General features: G+C 39.6%; 1 protein-coding gene across 2 annotated transcripts; it reads left to right on the top strand.

Moving 5' to 3' along the window:
• Positions 1-1,495: 1,495 nt before the first annotated feature.
• SLC25A17 (solute carrier family 25 member 17) lies at positions 1,496-21,548 on the top strand. Of its 2 annotated transcripts, XM_075077969.1 has the most exons (9): positions 1,496-1,713; positions 6,692-6,752; positions 7,834-7,900; positions 10,872-11,023; positions 13,442-13,558; positions 14,255-14,400; positions 16,335-16,430; positions 20,419-20,501; positions 20,961-21,548. In XM_075077969.1, the coding sequence occupies exons 1-9, from the start codon at positions 1,555-1,557 to the stop codon at positions 21,106-21,108; spliced, it is 1,029 nt and encodes a 342-aa protein (XP_074934070.1). In that variant the 5' UTR covers positions 1,496-1,554; the 3' UTR covers positions 21,109-21,548. The 2 variants fall into 2 exon arrangements, with proteins under 2 accessions (XP_074934070.1, XP_074934080.1); XM_075077979.1 differs by lacking the exons at positions 1,496-1,713; positions 6,692-6,752 and adding an exon at positions 7,334-7,749.
• Positions 21,549-23,359: the final 1,811 nt, after the last annotated feature.

Below are 23,359 nucleotides of genomic sequence, written 5' to 3'. Positions count from 1 at the left end.
CTGTGTGCCCTAGTTAACTACTGTGAGCTGTGGCTAACCTGTCCTTTGACCAGCTACCCATGCCTAGTTCCATCTTTGTAGCACTTCTTATTCCATCCCAGCCAGCAAAGCAAGCGACAAGCCTGGGGATGCTTTGTTTGTAATGGTGGGCTCTGGCTGCAGGTGATGGGCAGCCTCTCAGCCATGAAGGCAGAGGGGAGGTAAGGAGGAGCTTACAGACTGGGAAAAGGATCAAACAAAATAGTTGGAAAAAAGGAACAAGCTTCATCAGTCCACAGAGAATAAGAAATGATTGGCTTGAAAAAGTGTTATTTTGAAAGATACTGCACTTTAGGTTCAAGGAAAGGGGCTGAAGTTAGAAAAAGTAGAAACAGAATGCTAAGTTAAGTGTCATCTCCTCTTCATAATTAAAACCTTATGTTAAATGTTTGGGAAAAGGAAGCTGGCAATGGACAGGAAAGGTATTATTGTACTTTCACAGGAAGGAACGATGGATTTCTTCAGTATTCCCAGTATCAAACCTAATTTTTTATTTTTCTTAAAGCCACAGGAATTATTTGAAGCTTCCGTGAGGCACGGCCTACTTGATGAAGAGAAAAAAACCTGCCATACAAAACTACATATGTAAAAAGCACTTCAGATCTGTTCTTCCAACCTAACTGCTTTTTAGTGCTCCAGGTTTCCATTAATGCATTACCCCCCTCCATCTTGCTCTCTTACAGCTAGGTGCTAAAAGGTGTCAGCTGTGTGCCCGGGTGGCCAAGAAGGCCAACAGCATCCTGGCTTGTATCAGGAACAGTGTGGCCAGCAGGAGTAGGGAAGTGATCGTGCCCCTGTACTCGGCACTGGTGAGGCAGCACCTTGAATACTGTCTTCAGTTTTGGGCCCCTCAGTATAATGAGGGACATTGAGGAGCTGGAGCATGTCCAGAGAAGGGCAACGAAGCTGGTGAAGGGTCTGGAAAGCAGGTCTGATGAGGAGCAGCTGAGGGAACTGGGGTTGTTTAGTCTGGAGAAGAGGAGGCTGAGGGGAGACCTTATCGCTCTCTGCAACTACCTGAAAGGAGGTTGTAGCGAGGTTGGTGTTGGTCTCTTCTCCCAAGTCACTAGCAATAGGACGAGAGGAAATGGCTTCAAGCTGCATCAGGGGAGGTTTAGATTGAATATTAGGGAAAGTAGTCTTTACTGCAAGAATGGTCAGGCATTGGAACAGGCTGCCCAGAGAGGTGGTGGAGTCACCATCCCTGGAGGTGTTCAAAACACATGCAGACATGGCACTTCGAGGCATGGTTTAGGAGACATGGTGGTGTTGGGTTGATGGTTGGACTTGTTGATCCTTAGAGGTCTTTTCCAATCTTAACGATTCTATGATTCTAAAATTCCTGCCCCTCCACCCTTCCCGTGAATGTTCTGCCCTCCCAGCCCCACACAGCTCTCCTCAGCCCGCGCCCCACCCGACGGTCAGGGAGGGGGACAGCGCGCGTGCGCTGGGCCCGTCGGAGGGTGGGCCCGATGGGGGTGCGGCGAGGCGGCACGTGACGGGAGGGCGGGCGCCATGGCGGGAGCGGGGGAGGCCACCGGTAGCCTGGATCTGGCCGGTGCCGTAGTGCGGGCGGGCCGGTTTGCGGCGGCGGAGTCGGAGTCCGCGAGAGCCGCCGCTATGTCCTCCATCGCCTCCTACGAGAGCCTGGTGCACGCTGTGTCCGGAGCTGTGGTGAGCGAGCGGCGGCCGTTGGCTGTGGCGGGTGCCTGGGGGGGCGGGGCGGCCATGCCAGCCTGGGGGCGGGGGGCGCTGAGGAGGTCGCCGGTCGCCTCAAGCCTTTATTTGACTGAGGGTGCGGAGTCGGGGACCCCCGGGCAGGCCCGGCAGGGCTGGGGTGGCCCGGCCGGGGTGCGGAGGCGTGGCCCTGCCCGAACCCCTCTCGGTCACACGACGAGGCTGTGGGGTGAGGGGCGCCCCGGCACCAAGTCTCAGCTCCACCACCCGTCACGTGCGAGGAAAACCAGTTTGCAAAGACCTAGTTTTGCTCCTCGCTAGTTTTTGGGGTGGGGGGTTTGATAAACCTTGAGGCTGGCTGTTCTCCTGAGCAGCTGGAGCTGCCTGTGAACTCCGCAGGAGCTGCAGGAGCTTCTCCCTCAGAAAGTGAGCACTTGGAGTTGGGTGTCAGATTAACTATGAAAATGTAAGCCTCACAGAAGTTAAGGCAGAATTACACAGCTGAAGTGTTGTTAAAGTTGTGCTAAGCATCTGCGTTCTGTTTGTCTTATAAATACAAGTTGTGAAGGGTGAGGTGTTAAACCATGAAGCAAGCGCAGTGCAGCTAGAGGAGGTTTGTATAGGTTGTTGAATTAAATTTTGTATATGACATTTGGAAATTCAACAGTAGTGTTTAGTTTCTCTAGATCTCCTAGCACGCCCAGCCCCTGAATGAATGAGTTCTAACTCTGTAAACAGCAAATCAGTCTTGTACTTCCAACAGATTAAGAATTTCAGCACAACGTAGCATGTTGGACCAGATGCATTCATGGATTTCAAGCAAGCTGATACAGCTCTATTCTTGGGTTATTCCATACCGGCAAGAACACCTAAATATGTACTTTAGTAATTGCTGATATATTGTTCTGGCAAAACTTCCTGTTCTAATTTGAGTCCTTAAAATAACTCACAATGTCTTGTGTAGGATGAAAGTCACTAAATGTTGCCGAACAAAAAAGGCTGATTCTAAATTGGCCTGCCAGAGAAAGCAGAAAAAGACTCTAAAGGTTTTGTCTTTATAATAAACAAACATGGGATTATTGTCAGCTCTTTAAAGTGTTTTAAGTCTGCTTATTTACGCGTCAAAGGCAATGGGGATTTTGTTTCTTCTTTCAAGAAATAGAACTCTCTCAAATGATCTCTTCGCTGAAATACTGCTCACTCTGCTTTTGCTGGTGAACCGAAGTTGGTAATACTTTCTAGCTCTCACTGTTAGCTTCTCACTGTTGTATACAGATTGCTATAATCAGGCTGTGCTCCTGAACAAAGTTTGTGGTATGTACCATGCTTATAAATCCAGCCATAAACTTAAAACACATGATAAAATGGTCTCTTAAGTCCCTTGATGGTGTTGATTAAGTTAACAGAAATTCCCTGTTGTGTTTAAAGATGCTTATATCTCCACCATGATGTTGCTGTGAAGGAAGATAGACCTTTTTGGACCTATTGGACTTCTGTACCCTTGTGACTTACACTTGCTGTCACTAATGTTCATATACAATTTAAAGCTCTGGAGCAATAATTTTTTCCTAAAACAAGGTGGTTTTTTTTTCCTTGGTTTTTTTTACTGCCTTATGCTGGAAACCTTAATATTTTTTTGTTATAGTAAAGATGTACTCATTGATTTAGAGATTTCTCTTTGCTGCTGTAACATATACATTTTGGCAAGATCTTTGACATGGGTAGTAACTGTTCTGATATTTTTCTCACCATTTATTTAAATTATTATAAAGCACACTGATGTGCAGATATCATGCATGAATTAAAAAAAAAAGCAACCTATAGAACTGTGCTGAGGTAATGAGTCAGAAGAACATGTCAGATCACAACATGGTAATTCTTGTTTCTTTTCTAATATGGTGAAAGTTCATATATCTTCTAGGTCACCTAGTCAAACCTGAGATGAATAGTTTTGTGAGTGGCAGAAAAAATTCAGTGCTTGATTTCTTTTAATTGAATTACAAAAGTATTCTTTAACTCTGCATATAGCTATGAAGTAACCTCCCTGTTACAAAAGCTGTAAGAATGAGAATTTTGTAGGAGTATTATGGCAGTAGTCAAGCTGCTTTGTTTGACTCTGAATGTTGGCTGACTATGTAATTTTTAAAAATATTTTAAATTTGTTGTTGTGTGTTTTTTTCTTTTAAACCAAACTTCAGGCTGTGGTCCTGCACGCCTCCTCTTGGCAGCAGTCACCTTGGGACATTTGTTCTGGTCACTTACTGCCACCTTTTGGCTACTGCACAGGTGGTGGTGTGGTGCTGTGGCTGATCAGGGAACTGATCTGACTGAAGAAGCAGCCCAGTGCAAAAAGTTATTTTTCAGCCAGATGAGTTTCCTTGTCTGCATCATTGTGTAGGTGCCCAAAAAGTTATGCCACCAGAACGGAAGAGGCAGGGATGCAAATGCAGTTGACCAAGACCTGGAATTGCTTAAGCTAGTTTGTACCTGCCCTAGTGATCATTTAGTGATAGCGTGACTTGATTTGGCAAGCTGCTGAGATTTCAACACTGACAGGGAGGTGGTGGAAAGGTGGACAGTGGTGCCTCACCCTTTCAACAGTACAGGGTCATGAGCTTTATTGTATGTACCTGCAGTCAGTAATAGGAGGAGTTACTTTCCCTCCTGGTCTCAAGTGTAATTCAGTAAGGGATCTGAGCCCACCTCAAGAGTTTTTGTTGCTGGGGAAAGGGCTGGTCCTGCTCATCCCTCTCCTTTCCCTTACTTCTAGCCATGAGATCCTGCCTCCTCCATATGATGCTTCTGTCAGTCTTCTTGCCATGTGGTCAAGTTGTTCCCTTTATAAACCCAGGAGAAAAGTAACTGTGTTTTTCTGAGTTTATTTCCCTCAATTTAGCAAAAGGAGGGGAGAGGGTAGAAATTACCTTTTATTGGCAGTAATCTGTTAGATCAGCTGAGTTATCTCATGACATTCTTTTGACCTATAGCTTCATATATGTTTTAAGCCAGTTTTAAGAGGCCTGTAGGCTCATCATGTGGGAATGGTTCAAAGCTGCATCAGGGGAGGTTCAGATGTTACGTTAGGAAGCGTTTCTTTGCCGAGAGGGTGATCGAACACTGGAACAGGCTTCCTAGAGAGGTGGTTGATGCCCCAAGCTTGTCAGCATTTAAGGGGCATTTGGACAATGCTCTTAATAACATGCTTTGGCTTTTGGTCAGCCCTGAAGTGGTCAGGCAGTGGCACTAGACGATCATTGTAGGTCCTTCCAACTGAAATATTCTATTCTATACCTTGTGTCCTATGTGCCACTACTCCAACTATTTCCCCATTTTTGAGTGCGTTTTTGTTGCTGCATGGTGGATTGCATTGAGAGTAGGATTCAGGATAAATCTCACTTTGGGAGGATGGAAGCAGGATAAATTGAGCAGGGGAAGGATGGAACTTGTAATGACTGTGCAACCTTGTGGCCGTTTTGTGCATAGATATGTGTAACTGTTCTGAGGTTGGCTTCAGAGTTGCTGCAATGCAGCTGTCATTAGGAGATATATTTTAGCTCTTTCTGTGCCAGTACTAGTCTTCTAAGTGAAACTTACATTTCTGTAAATTTTCAGTTAGACAGGTTTATTAATCCTACTTGCTGTCCAGCTGTGGACACAGTAGGTACTGAGAATGAGCAGACATTGGATGAGTAGGTAGGAGAGGAAAGCCAACCCTTTTGGCTAGAGCCCAAACTATAGGGGTTAAAATAACCAGGTAATTATGGCCAAGTGTTTCTTTTAATCTGCCACTTGGTGTTATGAATACTGGAGAAACTTAATTCTTTATAAGATTTCCACCAAGAGTTGTCTTAGTGAGGAAATGCCACCTGAAAAATAATCATCTGTTGCTGGTTGTAGAGATAGGACGAAGCAGCCTGCTTGAGCGCTGGCATGCTTCCAGAGGCAAAGCTCGCTTAAATGTATGGCATAACATAGCTCTAGAAAAGTTCAAGTTGGACTGTGTAGTGTACTTTAAGCATGGTGCTTGTGTGACTTGTGGTATCCCAGACCTTCCCACCATTTAAACGGTTTGCATGGCTACTAACAGAAGGGTGCCACAGCTTTAGCAGCCACTTGATGCATTTAGTACTACCGTAGAGTGTTAACAGGTTTACACCAAGCCGGGGTCTTTTTGAGTTAGATGTCTTTTGGAAAAGCTGTGCAATATTAATGCTAGAGTACTAAAGAATGAAGAAGGCAAATGGTGGTGGAGTAGGAGACACCTCCTTGATAAGGGCATTTGCAAATACAGTATTTAACCCTGCGGTGAAGGAAAGTGGCTGCTGGCTTTTCCATTTAGAGGCTTTAATGGCTGGATCGCACAGGAGCTGAATAGACTCTTGGAATCACAAGAAGTGAATCTGCTGACATCTAGGTCAGGATTTAATTCATCATATGTAATTCATGCCACAGGGGGTGTCTTGGTAGGCAGATCTTTATTGCCTAAATTGGAATTTAGTACAATGCTAGATTAAGTCCTGAAAAACTTGTATTATCAGTTTTATAACGAATAGAAGTTTTTTGGGTTTTTTTCTTAGGTCAAAACAAGGTTGTTGTAACACAATGGTTGCTTGTGTCATAATCCTTTTTTTTTAAAAAAAAAAAACAACCAACAGAAATTGGGTACTGAGGCTAATGGGATGTAGAGAAAGTGCAATATGTTTGTCTCCTGATACCTACTTTATCAGCTTTCAGACTTCAAAAACTTTCTGTTTTGGTGAAAAGCTTTTAATGGTTTTAATTTTAGCTTGATCTAATACAAGAGAAAAAAATTGTTAGTGTGGCACGAAAAAACATTTCAAAAAGACATTACTATGCATGGAGTTTATCTCCTTTTTAAACTTAGTCCATTGGGTGAGAGGTGAAAGGCTACAGTCTAGCAGGCATCTGTACAAGCAACTGATACACTATATAGCCAGTTTATTTTGTTTTTCAGGGCAGTATGACTGCAATGACTGTATTTTTTCCTTTGGATACAGCTAGGCTTAGACTTCAGGGTAAGTGTCAAACTCTAGTTTCTTTGTACAATGGTGTTTCTGTTCATCTTGGCTTGGGCACTTGTAAGGGTGGTTGTAGGGGGACCTATCTTGCATGAACAGGAATCTTACTTGTGTAACCCTAACACGATTTAATCATTAACACCATTTTTCCAGCTGAAGGTAATTCTCCCTTTTGAAAGTATTGGGCAACCTTTTAATTAGCTGAAAAGGCTGTGTGATGTGTAGCCAGACAAGGTTTTTAAATGGTGATCTAAGACCAAAAAGAAAAATAAAGATGTGAGATTACAAAGGATTACCTTTGTGTGTTGTTGCTTTTGGCTGCTGAGAGCACTTGAAAATGCAGGGGCAGTATCATGAAAAACTAGTCTAGAGTTACTCCTGAGAATGGTTTAAAGGGAAAAGTCAGGGCTGGAACTGGGAATAGGAATGTCCCATATTTACAAAAAATGCAATCTGGGTATAAACTTTGTTGCTCTAATGCCCTACCTCCCAATCAAAAGTCACAGAATCACCAAGCATTTTAGCACTGTGACTAATGCGTTATTAAGAACTAGAGGGAGATCATCAGCCAGGTCGTCAGAAATATAGGGCTGAGAAATTGGCACCATATTGCTGTTGAGCAGCTTTCAATGCAGGAAGAGACAGTGTTTTGCTAAGGCTTCACTGTTTGCAGATTAACTGTAAGAGATTGCTCTGCTGGTGGTGCTAGTCTGGAGTCCAGGGTACAATTTTGAGAGCAGCTAGCCAGGCCCAGTCCTAGTCCCTTACCTGACACGAACCTACCTTCAGTTTGTGTCACAACTATGAGGTTAGGAATTGGTAACCGCAGATAGATACTCTGGTATCCAACAGAACCTGCTAGTCTGGGGAAGAATAAAAAAAGGAGATAGCCTTACCTAGCAAATGAAAATAATGAGATGCTTTCTGGAATTGCTGCAGGACTAAGGAACAGATGTCTGTCCTTTATGAGGAAGAAGAAACATGCTCTTCTGGGGTATGTTCAGAATAGGAAGGATAAGAGTTGAAAATGAGTGCTAAAAATCAGAATAATCTAAAAGTTTTATTCTTCGTTTTCCAGTTGATGAGAAGCGAAAATCTAAGACAACACCAGCAGTCCTACTGGAAATAATCAAAGAAGAAGGCCTGTGAGTAGATACTGAATTTCCTCTTGTCTTCATGTAGGCAAGCTCTAAAACTAATTTGAATTTGCTGTTAAAGTGGAATAGTTAGCCCACGTGGACAGATTTTTTTTACTTTGAATTAAAATGTCTTCATATAAGTGTGATATGATTTAGATAATCTCGTGTTTATCTTTAGCTAATTCGAATTAACTTTCTTGAGCGCCTTATGCAATCGAGCTGTTCAGTGATGTAACTGTTAGGGAGTTAGCTACCTCTGTTAGGGAGGTAGCTGTGCCTCCTCAGAAATGCCGGTTTGTATGCAAACGTGCCTTCATGTACCTGATAAACCAGCTTTGTCTGCCTGGATTCCTAGGTGTGTCCATTTCTCATAACCAAGATGAAACTCTTGGTTATGAGCCACTTTCAACAGGAGAATTGAGTCATGTTTCCCAGTTTGAAGAGTTTTTTTCCTAAGCGTGTGGAATTAAACAACAAGTGACTCTTTATGCTGATGAGACTGAAGATCTATCTAAAAGCAGATAACTTTCAGTAGTGCTGTGCTTTATTTGCCACACAGGCTGAGCTGGCTGGGTAAAACAGTTGTAACAAGGACATGCATACAAGTATTTTCTTAAGTGAATCCCTGGAACTTTTAGGTAGACCAGAGCTTCCAGGACATCAAAGTTGACAGAAGTTTAGCTTGGCCAATATTATTTACCACCTTTGAACTTGAGCAGTTGGCAGTTGCATGCACGAGTACTTATCAGTCAGTCGGTGACCTTTGCTCGCATTCCCACATTACATTTGTTACATGAGGCTGTCAAGTAAATGTCAACTGAAAAAAAAGAAACAGAAAAAGTAAAGAAGAAAAATTAAGAGCTTAACTGAAATGGAGAGACGGCTAAAGTGGTCATCCTGCTCTTCTGTGAAATACAAAATTCATTAATTCTGCCAAGAGGTAAACATTGTTTCTTCCAAAGGTATTGGCAAGGCCTGGCTAAGCCATGATACTAGTTTGAGATGTGTCTGGAATAAAAACCCCAACAAAATCCTATGACAAATCCAAAATCTGTGATATGAGACCATAAACATCTTGTACGTATTAGTTTGTAGGTTTTGTCTCATATTATACTTTTGTGAGACTGCTTTTCTTGTCTAGATGTAACAAAGCAAACAGGTTTAGCTAATGGACTTTCTGTAGAAGTTTATCAAACAGCTTTGCTTTCTTCTCTGCGCTTTCATCCTTTTCTAGGTGATATGAAAGGTGTTCACTGGTGTACACTGAGTTCTTCTCAAGGTTGCAGTTTGGAACACAAACTTAGGTTTTGTTTGTGTGCAGAACTATTTGTGAATTATGGATGCTAGCACTGACAAGTCATTAAAATAAACTGGTTTTTGTCGTAGTTTCATGTTTTATACTGTAAGATGTTTCCTTTAAGAATTTCTGATTATGGTTTTCAGTAAATCAAGCAAAGCTAAACTAACACCCTCAGTTGGAGGACATGGTCACCAGAGGGTGTTTCTCCCTTTTTCTTTTTTTGGCAGCACAGAAGAGATGCAAAAATTGTTCTAATTCTACTCATGGCTAACTGTATAGTCAGTTAATTTGTAATTGTAACTGTATGGTTAGCTAAGCCTGTAGCTTCAAAAAGAGTCCTAATAATGCCATCTATTCCCAACTACATAGGAGGGAGAAGCACTTGTTGCATTTGAGATTAAAACCTAGCATTTACATCATAAGAACAGTTAGATGTTGTGTTTACCAGCCTTGCATCATGGTCTCCTTCTTGGGGATTTTTATATTCTGCATATTCCCCAATATTTTAATCAATACTAAAGAGCCTCCATCATTGCTGGTGGTCATTGAGGAGATTTCTTATGCTCTTAACATGATACCAGTTCTCTACCTGGCCAGTGCAGCTTCAGTGAAGGTGCATATCATTATCCTTTTTGGATATATTGTAGAACATGCTGGGGGTGTAGAGTAGTTTTTGAGGTAACCCTGTTTTACAGGCTCATCAGATGTGTCAGAGGAGGAGGCCTTGTTAGTCAGCCATTATGAAATAATTCTTAAATCAAGATAGATGTAGGTGATACACAAACAATGACAATTATTCATAATACCTGAAAAATGACATAGCTGTGAATCATAAGGGGGTATTCAGTTTTTCATCTGTGATTGAGCTAGTTAAATTTAAATAGGTAATGTCTTTTTCTCACTTACCTGACTGATGTGCTGTAGACTTTACTGCAAGGCATTTATTAGAAATTCCTCCCACCTGCATATTTCATGCCCCAGGTTGCATCCTTTGGAAGACTCTCCTTGGTGGGGTATATTAATTTCAGTAACTAGTCTTCTGTCTTTAAAATTTATGTAAGCAACCAGATAGATTTTTTTTTTCTTCCTTATTCTATTTTTTTAAATTATTATTTCATATTGAAGGAGGGGTTGTCTTAAGTTGTTTTCCAGCTATGTTAGGCATTGCTTTGTTTCCTTGGAGATGTGAGCATCTCTTTACTGGGATATTATCTTTTTTATAAAAATGACAAGTCCATTTCTCAACAAAGATGGTAAATAGTATATGGTTTGAACAAACTGCATGTTAACATACATCAGACATATATTCATCCCCTGGATGTTTGTACTTCATCACTGGCTGTTGGTGGAGAGCAAATACAGTGGTAATACTCACTTTTCGAGTGAGCGAGCCCCAAGCTTCTCACTGTAAATATGTTATACCTCTACAGCTCCTTTTCAGTGGAATTATTCCTGATTACTATAATTTATAAATGTAAGTGCTTAATTTTTTTTTATGGTACAGTCAGGAGTTTAGTACGGTATGATTTGTTACCATTAATGATAAAGACATATCTAGTTAGTATTGTACATAGTGTACAGTATTGTATCTCTGGGACCTTCCACCAACATGTAAAATCAACCAGATTACATGAATACTTTGCTGATCCCTTACCATGACTTTTTTCTCTCCATTAGGTTGGCACCATATAGAGGATGGTTCCCTGTAATCTCCAGCCTTTGCTGCTCCAATTTTGTTTATTTTTATACCTTTAATAGCCTTAAAGCTCTCTGGGTCAAAGGTCAGCATTCAACCACTGGAAAAGACTTGGTTCTTGGGGTTGTTGCAGGTAATACTTAAAAAAATAGATTTTTGATGAAATTGAGATTTATCTTTAGTATATTCTATCTAATGTTTTTCCTTATGAAGTCCACTGGAGGTCACACTGCTTATGCCTCCGGCTGTGTGCAGACCTGCTTTGTTGTACAGCTCTGTTAGATTGCTCTTCCGTGTCCCCCCCACCTCATAAGCATGTGCATAAACTGTTGTGAATTCTGGTGCACAGCACAGTGCTGTTGCAGTCTGGTATTTTTTTCTGTCCGGTGTGGTGTTTACCATGGTATCTAAGCATCATATTTTGTATGTTTAAGGCAAGTGGCAGGGAGAGGTGATAGTTTTTTTTCAGAGGGAAAGACTTATGCCAATTCTGAAATATTTTTGATCAGGGTAAGAAAGAGCTTTTACTGTAAGGATTCCAGACTTCTTTTTGGGTCATTATCTGCAACTAAGTTCCTAGATATATGCAAGTACAGTGGGAACTTTATGTTCTTTTTTATCCCTTCCTCTCATGTGGATGCCAGTGGCTTCTTTGAAGGGATGACAGTAATGGCTTTTCTGGCAAATCCAATGTGAAAAATCACCACTGTGTGCCTCTGCCTGTACTATTCTGCAGGAGCAATTGCTTGTGCAGCCACACTGAAACAAGCTGATTTTAAAAAACCTTCAAAAACAAAAAGTCATGTGATTATTTGTGGGGCTGTGGTTGGGGGGAGTATGTTTACTTTTTGCTAGTTTCTTGTACTTTCAGTGTGTAGGCACAATGAATGGCTGAATAGTTGGGGGAAAGTAAGGAGAGAAATTCTTAAGTTGGCTTTACTGCTGGGGGAAACTTTCTTATAATCACATTCTGGAACAAAGGCTACAGGAATTAGAGTAATAGCTTGTCAGTTAAATGGCTTCTTCAATGTCCATAGTTTATATCCTTATAATGGAATAATATCTGGTGTAAATTGAAAAATCCCACTTGAGGTGTTTACTAATTCTTGCTACCTGTCTCTCATTCCTCCTACTGGTAGAAAATACAGATTGGAAAAATATATTAAAAAAATAAATTACCTTTCCAGTCTAGAAGATAAGGTTTTATGACTTCTCCTTTAACTGAGTCTGGATGAAAAGTTACAACTATATTATGCTCTATTGAGTTACTCCATAATGTAATCACATTGACTTTGGTTAAGAAAGATTAATGTGGCTGGCCTTTTCTAGCGCTTGATTTTGCTCAAAACTTTTTTGAGAGCTGATGGTAGTCCTTTTGAAGGATACTGAAATATAGTTATATTTATATTCTGCTTTTCTGAACTCTCTTAAAGGAAAAGAACAAACAGGCACAATGTGGGTAGTAAAGTTTCACCTTTTTCAGATTTACTGTTCTTGATAGTGATAGACTGTGTCCCTTTCAACGTATTGGAATAATTTGTTCTATCACTCAGACTCCTACCAAAGCAACCAGTGTAGAAGCAACTGCTAATTTCTGTGATGCAGAAATATTAATAAGAAAGTTCAGAACTTATTTTTACATAGTTATTTTGAAATAACTGCCCCGGTCATTACTGAACAGGAAAGACCTGTACCAGGTGATTGCAGAAGTAATGTCACTTAATCCTTCTCTCTGTTACTTCAGAACTGTACTTTGCAATACCTCTTTGTTGCAGCCTTACATATGTTTGTCTATTTCTCCTCCCCCATTCTACTTTCTGATACTCAACTTTCAAACTTTACTGTTGGGGTTTGTTATTGTGTGTAATCTCTTGCCATTTATAAGCCTCACAAAATATTTGCAGAATCCTGTATTTTCTACCTTAACTGTACTTAGTGACTCTAGAAACTAGATATTCTCATTCTTTTGGCAGTGTAGGAGCTCTGTTCTGGTAATCAAGCTGCATGCATTTATCTGTTTTGATCTCTCCTCATAAAATAATCCTTCTAACCATATCACACTGTGTTTCTTTTGAAAGTAGGCAGGCAGCAAGTCATCATGGAGTGAAGTAGGGCATGAAAAAGTGGAGTATCTGTGCTCCAGTGTGGTATAGCATGCAGCAAAGTAACAATTTCGCTTAAGATTCCTTCAGTGTGTTCATATTTGGTGTGTTTTGGGGTTGTTTTGTTTTTGTGTGGGGTTTTTTGTTTGTCTTGGTGGTGGGTTTTTTGTTTGGTTTTGGGGTTTTTTTTTCAGTTTTGGGAAGGAGTAGCAGAAATGTCTTCCCACTGCATGCATCCTGCTGACAACTAATTCATGGTGGAGCTGGAAAGGGGATAGCTCAAGGAGCTTATTACAAATTACCATTTTACTTTTGCTGTGACGCTGTGTTAATTTTTCCCCCTCTTCCTACCAGTAATTTCGGTAGTGTGTGAATTGGGGTTAAAGGGCATATGAAAACACTGAAATCTTCTGGTTCTGGCTGATTTTCTTTGCACTGTTTTGTATTAGGTGTAGTGAATGTCCTATTGACCACTCCTCTTTGGGTAGTGAACACACGCCTGAAACTGCAGGGAGCAAAATTTAGAAATGAAGACATTGTACCAACCAATTACAAAGGAATAATAGGTAAGCACCTGTTGTCTTCAACCAAAGAGAAGCTCATTAAATTAAATATATTGAGGACTCTGAATTTCAAAGACTTTTATTCATGTAACTGATTTCACCCTGGAATCTCTGTGCTTTACTGTCACTTGGCAGTCATGAGTTTTACAGGAAACTGGACTTGGCCATTTCTGATGGTAATTGAGAGTTTGATGTATACACACGTATAACTAAAATATCTTTTGCAAAGGCAGGTATCTTATCGTACAAATCCTGGAACAGTATTGAGCCCAGTGAGGTGGTTGCTGGGGGTCTGAGTTTGGACAGATAATCTTCAAATTAATCTTCAAACACCTTGATCTCTTAATCACCAATGTGTTCAGGCTGTCTTCCTTTTAAAAATAAATAAATATTGTTGCTGTTTTGAAGAAGCTTTAGAATACCTTAGTGTTGATGCTGAGCTTGTACTAAAAAGAGTGGGGTGCCTATGCAGGTGATAAGCTTTGTTTGTTAATAGTGATGGGAGCAAGAACCTTCTTTGTCACTATTTTTCTGTTAACTTCCAGATTAGAATGGAAGGTAAAAAAAGTTGCATAAAAGACTGCAGTGGATTTTGATATGCTTTTAATATTAGGCTTTAAGTGGAACTTTTCTTATCTTCTACACTCAGAGTTTTGTACTCAAAATTGTAATGACTCTTTTTTCCACCTTTCTTCTCAGATGCCTTTCATCAGATAATACGAGATGAAGGAGTCTTAGCTTTATGGAATGGTACATTCCCCTCCTTGCTGCTGGTCTTCAATCCTGCCATACAGTTCATGTTTTATGAGGGCTTTAAACGGAAGCTTTTGAAAAAGCAGCTGCAAGTGAGTATGATTTTTGAGGCCAAGTGATGGATGTGCTCTGTTATAAGGCATGTTCTTTGACATGCATTACTTGAGCAAATTCAGAAATGTAGGTTTGGTCCTTGTATTTTTGATTTTTTTTTTGAGTTAGTGTGTCTTCTAAAAAAGACCCATTGCTGTGAAGTGAGACGTGAGTCTTTCACCCAGGGAAGATATTTCTGTGGTGAATTCCTCTTCCTGTAAAAATAATACTCCAGTTCTTCTCCACATCTGTTTAGATTTGTTCACAGGTCTTGATTTAAAGTAGAGACTTCAATTCTAATATATCCATTTCATACGTATGTATGCACAGACTGTTTTGAAGTCACCTCTTGACCCTTTCTCCAGTAAATTGAGTGTATTGAGTCTTTGAATTATCACAGATTTGTTCTGGACCCTATCATTTTAATAACCCTTTTTTTTCCTGAAGCCCTCAATTTGTCAATATCCTTTTTTCCAAGGATGAACACTAGAATTGGATATAACATTGCAACCATACCTCCCTGATCTTTAAATAGGGGTAGAATGACTTTTCTGTCCCCGTTTTACAGTCCCCTTCTTTTTCTTTATTATTTTTCTCCTCTGTCAGATATAGCATCTCACCTGAACTCATGTTACCCTTATGTTCTAGGAAATTGAAAAGTCTTTGTGTTGAATTCTAGGGTAATGTCATAACATAGGTTTAAGCTGCAGTGCTTTACTGCTAATTTGTGACTTAAAATGTATTTGGCTGTATTAAAATGCTAGATCATATCAATAAGATATAAAGCCATCTTGTTTTTCCTCAAGACACAGTGAAATTATTTTTACATGAGATTTTGCATCATAAATGAGGCTTGGGGTTTTTACCATCTTTAGTCAATACTGCAGCTGTAGCACTCTTATTCGTGCCTGATGGATCTATCCAGTTATGTTATGGAAAATAAATTTTTGTGTGACGAGCTGAGCTTCCCTCTGCATTGTTATTTGCCTGTTGGCTAACTGCTACATCTATTTCTTGTGTTTCTTTTAAATTACTTAGTTCTACCTTAAATTAGGGCATGTTTTGTCCATGATCAGTGGAGAGGGAAAATAACTTCCCTCCCACCCCCAGAAATGGTAATTTTTATTTTGGACAATGTTTTTCTTCCTATTTGGTCTTTTCCTGATATTCTTAAGTATATAAGATTGACTTTTTTTAAGATGTGTGTGTGTGCATGCATACTTCGGATTGCAGTCCATATATTTTGCAAATTTGGAGTGTGTTTTGATACGGGCACCTATTTTCAGCAATAAATTCACACTGTTAGACTGAGATGTACTGTAAACAGCTTAGGCTATAACAGTGTATTTGGTGCATCATGAAACATTGTGTGCTTTGGAGGTGAGGGTGGGCTTCCAGCCGATGTTCTTAACTAATAGGGGATGAGATTTTTAGTCTATGTCATCAAGAGTAAAATTCTGCCTGATAGCGTAGTGATTATTTCTCAGGATTATGTTCAAGGACTCTTTCACTGTCTCCTTTCCACAAGTGCCCTGTGACTTGTTAGTTTAAATGTTGCAAAAGCTGAAATGCTTCTTGGTTGATGGTACCTTTAGATGTTACTTCCCTATCTTTTGTGTACTCTCAATGCTTTAAATTGGTCTAGTTCTATGGCTTTATCTCCACTATGTTCTAGTAACCTAGTTACAGTGAGAAATGCAAAAGCTTGTGAGCAGGTAGAAGTCACAAATAAACTTCAGCTGTTGGAAAATAAGTCAGTTGAACTATACCTAACTCTCTAAAACGAGAACATCCAAAGACTTCATGAAAACTTTATGCCAAAGGTACTTAGATAACCTGGTAGCAAGTACCAGTACGGAATCCCCAAACACATATGGGTAACTGGCTGTTTTGGTAATATGTTGAAGTAAAATGTCCTTTATCTGTTGAACAGCTCACATCTTTGGATGCTTTTGTCATTGGTGCGATAGCCAAAGCAGTTGCCACCACACTCACTTATCCTCTGCAGACAGTACAGTCAATTCTGCGGGTAAGTAATAATTTCATTTCAGGGTAACTGCCTCTGACTTCTGTATAATGCAGGCCCTGTTCATATGGCTTGTTTTTCTTTGTGTTAATGAACCCATCATTCTGGGAGCTCCTTTTGCTCAATGCAGGTCACTGATAAGGATGCCCCTCTTCTTTGATCCTGTACTGACAGGTTCTGATAGAACTTGGTATTCTGGTGCACAATTTTTTCAAGTGGCTGGTAGGATTGACTACGTAATGCATCAGTACAGTGTCTCACAGAAGCTGATGCACCATACTGCGCTTTTAGGCACTACAAAAACGTAGATTTACTTCTTTGACTATAAATAGAAAACGTGTCAAGCGGGAAGTTAAAATTAAATCCTCTAAACCCAGTTTGTTTCCAGATGACCTAGGGTAATCCAAAAAAAGTTCTGTTCATAGGTTTTGTTTTATTCGGATGATGGCCTGACCTTGTGAGTAGCCAGAATGTGATTCATCAGGGGAAGATGAGCTGCCTCATAAATACCTTTAACCACTTGCCCAGTCTTGTATGCTAATTGTAGTAGTAATGGAAACACTTGTGTTTATTCTCAGTTGCAATCTGTATGTAAGCTGGATAATGCTGCTGCCTTCAGTATGTACCAATATTGTTGTAATATTGAAAGAAGACAAAGTTGCGGGGGGGAAGAGACCTGACTGTACATAAGCAAGCATATTGTAGTTTAATTTCTGTGATTTTAATCTACTTTTGTAAGTTGTTTCTTGATGATTTTTCTAACAGTTATATTTCATATGGAAATATTTATTAATGTTTAATGCTATCTTCCTAAGCACGGAGAAGACCTAACTTGCATGTATGGTAAAGCCATTATATATGTTATAAAACTTGTGTAAATTTGGAGAATTAGCTGAATTAATGAACGTGACCCTTCCATGCTAAGGCTTTTCAGACTTGTCTGATAGAGGATTTTTCTTGTTAACTGTTCATCTGGAAAAAGTGACTTTCATGCAAACTTTGTAATTATTTCATCTTTTCATATCTCTGGAGTGGACTAAATGTATTGTTTTTTTGACAGCCTGTAAAAAAGATAGTTTGAATGCTCTATTGCAAACTAACAGGACTTGGATATATTTACTGTGTGGTTGCTGCTACCCTGGGAAGATGCTAGGTGAAACTTGTGTGCCTGCGCAGCTTTCTACTTCACCCTAATGGTGCACAAAATGGCATCCACATTGTAGATGTGTCAGCCACACCGTAGTTTTGTCAGCAGTCATTTTTTGGGAAGTTTTTCTAACTTCTGATGATCAGCTAAGCCTAGTGCCTTCATTTGATGGCTTATCCTGTTTTAACAGCCTGGACACATCTCAGGAGTTAGACTAGTAACACAGACTCGGTTACTGAAGTGACAGATACAGAAAAACATTTAAGTAAATTTAGCTTTGTTTGGATAAGTTGCAACATCAGTCTGCTTTTAATTTGTGATGTGTCTTCTGCTGGTATGGAGGAGAACTGGAAGGAAAGTTGCAGTGCTCTATTTTAGCTTTAGCATTGCACAGTAGTACAGTTTTCATGGGGTTACATCAATGTCCCAGCTTCAGCCCTTGTTCTTTTCTATGGTTGCTATAGAAATGGTTACAATCTTATGACTATTACTTCATGTTTCATCTGTCTCCTTTTGGCTTTTTGAACTAAATTTTTCTGTCTCTTGGTGACAGTGTCATCCTTTAAAAAAAGGGCAGCTCTGGTAAGTTGTGCAGCCAGCCTGATGTACTGACCAGCTGCTGCTTACTGCTCACCTCAGCTGAGGTCAGCTAGTTCACTGCTGTCTTGCCTGAGCAGTGATAAGTTGCCTTTCAGCTAGAGCAGAACTAACCATCAGTGTCGTGATAGTGATGGCGGTGGGATTCTTCTCACAGTGGCCCACTGTGAAATAAAGTGGCCTGTATGCTACTTCTCCATGCCAGTCCATCCTTTCCCTGTGATGATGGGGAATACAAGGACCCTATTTCTTGTTCTGCAGTCCCGAGGGGTGACTTCTTTCCTTTTGCTCTATGAAAGAAGTAATAGCCAGAAACCCTGAATGCTTCTGGCAAGAACAGCGAAAATATGCATCTGTGATACCTGTGCTGTACAGTTCAAACTTGCAGCACTTAGTAATGTGTTTTCTAATCTAAAGCTAGCATTGTTACAGTTGAGGAAGTTATTGTTCCTCATGCTAAGTGATACAAAAAAAAAAAAGATATGAGTAAAGGTGTAGTATTTTCAGAAATAACATTCTACGTGAAGTACGCTTTGTATAGTTGTGGGTTTTTTTGAAACAATTTTAGTAGATTTACACACAAGCTAATAGGAGCTCAATGTAATTAATAAAAACTTACGCATCATAATTAAGCTCTATTTTAAAATTAGAAGTACAGGACTCTTCAACCGTAAACCTTTAGAAACTTACTATTGTTAGAAAGTTATTAGGGTTCTTTGTAATGAAGTCTCTACACCCTTGCTTTCAACTTTTTGGGAAAGTGCTCTTTTTGCTTCTGTGTAATGAACAGATACCCTGTGTAATTGATAGTAGTAACCAGCTTCCATCCTTGCCATTGCGTAGGTTTGTTTCCTTTTCAGTCATTAAAAATACATGGCACTGGTGTTACTCATTATGCAGTGAAGCTGTTCTTTAGCATATGTGTTGGTAGACAGCGGGTAAATTAAATTTGCCTCTGGAGAAAGAGCAATATTGTTAATTTTCTTAGTGATACTGGGTGAAAAAGTTCCCTTTAGAACTCAAGCCTCTTTTTCTAGTGTAGAGAATGCTAGTCCCTTTGGGAAATCTTCTGCAGTAAAGTATTGACATCCTAGGGAGAAATGAACTGAGTCTTTGACAATAATCCTTAACATTGATTTATCAATATCAAATGAGTTAGCTGCTGATGAGAAAATCGTGGATTGTGAGCATGTATTTGCCTAATAAAGGGAGATTTCCAATAGCATTCTGTTGATGCTGTTTCCATCTGAGTTCTTCAGACATAAAAGGGACTTGTGTCATCCTGGCCGTTTTCTTGTTTCTGAACTGCCTAAATCTGCTTGTGTACGCTACCTACTGTCAGCGGTAATTTCTTATGTCTAAGAAGTAGCAATTGCCTGAGTAAGTTCTGGGAGAACTCATCCACAGGCAGTTGCTCAAGTTCACCTTTCTTAGCACAGAAGCATAATATAGGCTTCAAAAGCTATTTGGCTATGTTGTTATAAATACAAGTATGGCAACCCTTCTATATTTGTAATTCATAGTTGCAACTTGCTGACAGTACTATCGACCCGTATCAGATGGGAATATCAATGAATGCTAGAAAAGGAGTTGCTGAAATTGCTTGTTTAACTCTGATACTTAAAATTACAGCAGCAGCTATCATTTCTAATGAAAAACAGTTTGGGGATAAGGAAATGCAATGAGTGGAAGACAAGTATTATTTAGGCCAGGTAGGTGGCTCAAACAATTTTGGATTCTTCCACAGCAGTTCACATGTGAATGTTTTGCTCAAAGACCATTGCTGGGCAGATAAAATTTTGGGTTCAGCTATGCAATCTCAATGTAATAATAGTTTGCAGATGTATGAGGCTTTGAATCTTTGTTAAATGAAAGCTGAGCAAGCCAGAAAACTTGCCTTGAATGTCATACCCCTACTCTAAGACTCTGCAAATCATGCTTTTCAGATCTTGAAAACTGTTTCCTCTGGAGCAACTGAAAGAGAGCAAATATAGCCATGTGTAACACTTTCTTAGAATCCATCTTAAAACCAAAACAAATTATTGTAGCACATACCGTTTTAGTGCTTGGTCTGTAAAGTTCAATGGTGTGAGCTTTGGCCTCAGTTCTTCCCTGATGGCTAGTATAACCTGGAAATGTTACGAGGTTTAAGATAGGATCTCCAGATTTTACACGTGTTGGGTTCTCTGCCTAGCACCATGGGCAAATAGTACAACAAAATGCTCTTCCTTTCTTTTTTTTTTCCAGTTTGGACGCCACAGGTTGAACCCAGAGAACCGAACACTAGGCAGTCTTAGAAATGTTCTTTACCTTCTTCAACAGAGAGTGAGGTGAGCTTTGTGGTTTTTTTTTTTTAACATGATAGAGAAGACTTGAGTATTACTAATAGGTTGAAAATGTTGCTGGGTCTGACTTTTGTTTCTTTTTGCCCCTCATAAACTTGCCATTTGAGTCAACCTGTTTTTTGTAATGTATTGCAGAATTAAGTGCACAAAACCAAATTCCTCTAAATATCTGTACAGTAAGTGGTATCAAGGTTATCTATGGGTACAAATTCATTCACCTCCCTTTTTGAAAAGAAGCAAATATCTTCCACAAAAGGCTTAACTTTCTGCTGAATTTTCTCTTTAAAATATCATTAAACATAGCTGGCAGTCAAGAGATCAAGAGTAATTTCAAGATTCTTACAGTTGTCATTAACTTTACTTGTGATATTAATTCTTGGTAGTGTACTGATTTGCTTATAGAAGGCTATTCACACTTGTTTTTTTTTTTTTAATCCTTTGTAGGCGTTTTGGATTAATGGGACTCTACAAAGGCCTTGAAGCAAAACTCCTGCAGACAGTCCTTACTGCTGCTCTTATGTTTCTGGTATATGAGAAATTGACTGCTGCAACCTTCACAGTCATGGGATTAAAGCATTCGCGCAGACATTGAAAAAGTAACCTATGCCAAAGATTATGGGATCTAGAAAACACGTTCCATTTCTGAGACCAGGCTGGGTAACACTTTATCTTTCTTTTTAGCCACCTCCATCTCCATTATTCGGAGAAATTTGGAATACACTTTATAGGACCTATTGCTATGAATTCAGGGATAGTCCATTCCCTACTCTTCTGTGGACTCGCTGTGTTAAAAAAAGCAGAGACCTTATTTAAGCACTTGACATGAAATGTTAACTATTATATGATTTGATTGCCATTCTTGGCAAGAATGAGTGTATCTCCCTCTGTTTTCTTGTTTTCCCTCAGATTATCCTCCACTATTCTATCTTTACCTTCTGTCAGCAGCTAGTGGGGCTGGTTTCATGTTATTTTCCTTGGGCTGCGTTTATGTCACTTCATATTTTGTTCATTAAAATAATTCATAAAGAACAAGATTTTTGACATAGTTTTCTTTTACCTTCAGGCATGTTTGTGACACAGAATGATAAGTTATTGTCCCAAATATCTGGCGGCAAGATTTCTGAACTGCTAGAATGTACGTTACCAGTGAGTAGGCACACTGCCTTCTTGAATTCACCCATTTTTGATTTTGAAAATTTTGAATGCAGATACTGGCTAGATAGCAGGAACATAACTTTTTGATTTTTGAAGCTGAGTAGCTCAAGCTACTTCAACAAAATGGGCTTGCTACACAGAAGTACATGACGTTCTGTAGTCCGGTTCCTTGTGAGAATGTGAATTCATGCCATGTCCTCATATAGACAGGGAGCACTACCCTATGCTTCAGAAGTGGTGTGCCCTCTCAAAAATGTGCTTTAATTATTTCTCCGCTGATCTTCCCAGACACTTTTCGCACCACAGAGCATAAAGGTCATAACTGTTGTCCAGTTAATGTAAGTGTATATGGTTTTTTGCATAGTTTTGTTTGATAGTCCTAGACCATAAAGTCAAAATAAATCGTAGTGTCCATCATTAAGTTTGCAGTAGGATTGTTCTGAAGTACAATTTTATATTTGAAGTATTGAGAAATTCTATGGTAGTTTAACACCAAGAATGTCTGGGAGAGTTAAGTCCTGCAGGAACTATGTTGCTGAATTGTTAAATGGCACCCTGTTTTGTGTCTCAGTTGAGTCAATTCTAAGTATGAAATTGGAATGCAATTCTGCAGATAATGTCTTTTGAACAAAATAAAAACCCTTTACACTGACTGCTTCTTTTAAGAGTATTGGGAGTATCTGTATACAAGAAAAATGTTTTGTTCAATGCTGGATGCTTTTCAGTCCAAATGGGATTTACATATGGCAAGAAAGAATGAAAAAGCACAATGAACTCTAATTATACTTTGATAGGTGACATGAAATTTAATGATTCTGCAGACCTCACCAGTGGGAAAGAAACAATCACAATTCTGAGAATTTCAGTGAAAATATTCTGCTGACTGAACTGAGATATCCTGTGGAAAGATAGTCTGCTGTCTTTTGGTATTTTTAATAAGAAATTCAGAATCAGTAGTATGGCTTTTAATGAGCTACCTAACTCTGAAATTCCAGCTGTCAGAATCATTGCGGGAAGCCAAGAGGCAGCTGGCTTTACAGAAGCACAGAGTGGTTCTGATGCCACTTTGGCAGAAATTTGCGTGGCTGCTAGAAGCTTCAGTTCAGTGTCTGTCACATTTTTCTGGTCTGTGGCATGAATGAGCAATTCCTGCAAATACAGATAGATTTTTCTGCTTGCTTTACCTGTAAGAAAGAAGGAAAGTGCTTGCTATCTAGCTGAAAAATACTTGCTATCAGCCAGGGGTTTTAAAGGGATAAAAAAGCATCTAATTTCAGCAAAAAAGCTGAATACAGAACAACCATGTAGGGAGGAGCGCTGGCCTTTGTTGTGTCTCTGTTACTGTTAAATCTGGAATAGACATTTTGCCCTAAAGTCTCTACTTGGCTCTACTGACCAGTTGTTATAATGAAACAGTTTCATAAAGGGATGAAAGCACAAGTGATTGAAGCTAGGAGCATATTCAGCCTACTTTTAGTGATAGTCCTATGGTATTTAAAACTTTCTTTGCTTGTGCATTATGCAGTGTTGATTCAGTGAATTCAGTCTAATGTCTGAAAGACTACTTAATCTCACATGACTGAGCCAAACTCAAGATGGTTGAGGAATTGTTCAGTTGTTTTTTCAATCAACAGGCAAATGTTCATGTTGCAGGTGGTACCTCTGCCTAAGTTTTCTCAGGCATAGTT

This window comes from Phalacrocorax aristotelis, chromosome 1 (genome assembly GCF_949628215.1).
Source record: "Phalacrocorax aristotelis chromosome 1, bGulAri2.1, whole genome shotgun sequence".
Classification (NCBI taxonomy): Eukaryota; Metazoa; Chordata; class Aves; order Suliformes; family Phalacrocoracidae; genus Phalacrocorax; species Phalacrocorax aristotelis.
This window is presented reverse-complemented; position numbering and strand designations above follow the sequence as displayed.

Coding starts and splice junctions, on each gene's coding strand:
- SLC25A17 (XM_075077969.1), top strand. CDS start 1,555: ATGGCGGGAGCGGGGGAGGCCACCGGTAGCCTGGATCTGGCCGGTGCC. Junction 7,901..10,871: donor ATAATCAAAGAAGAAGGCCT/GTGAGTAGATAC, acceptor TCTCTCCATTAG/GTTGGCACCATATAGAGGAT. Junction 20,502..20,960: donor CTTCTTCAACAGAGAGTGAG/GTGAGCTTTGTG, acceptor AATCCTTTGTAG/GCGTTTTGGATTAATGGGAC.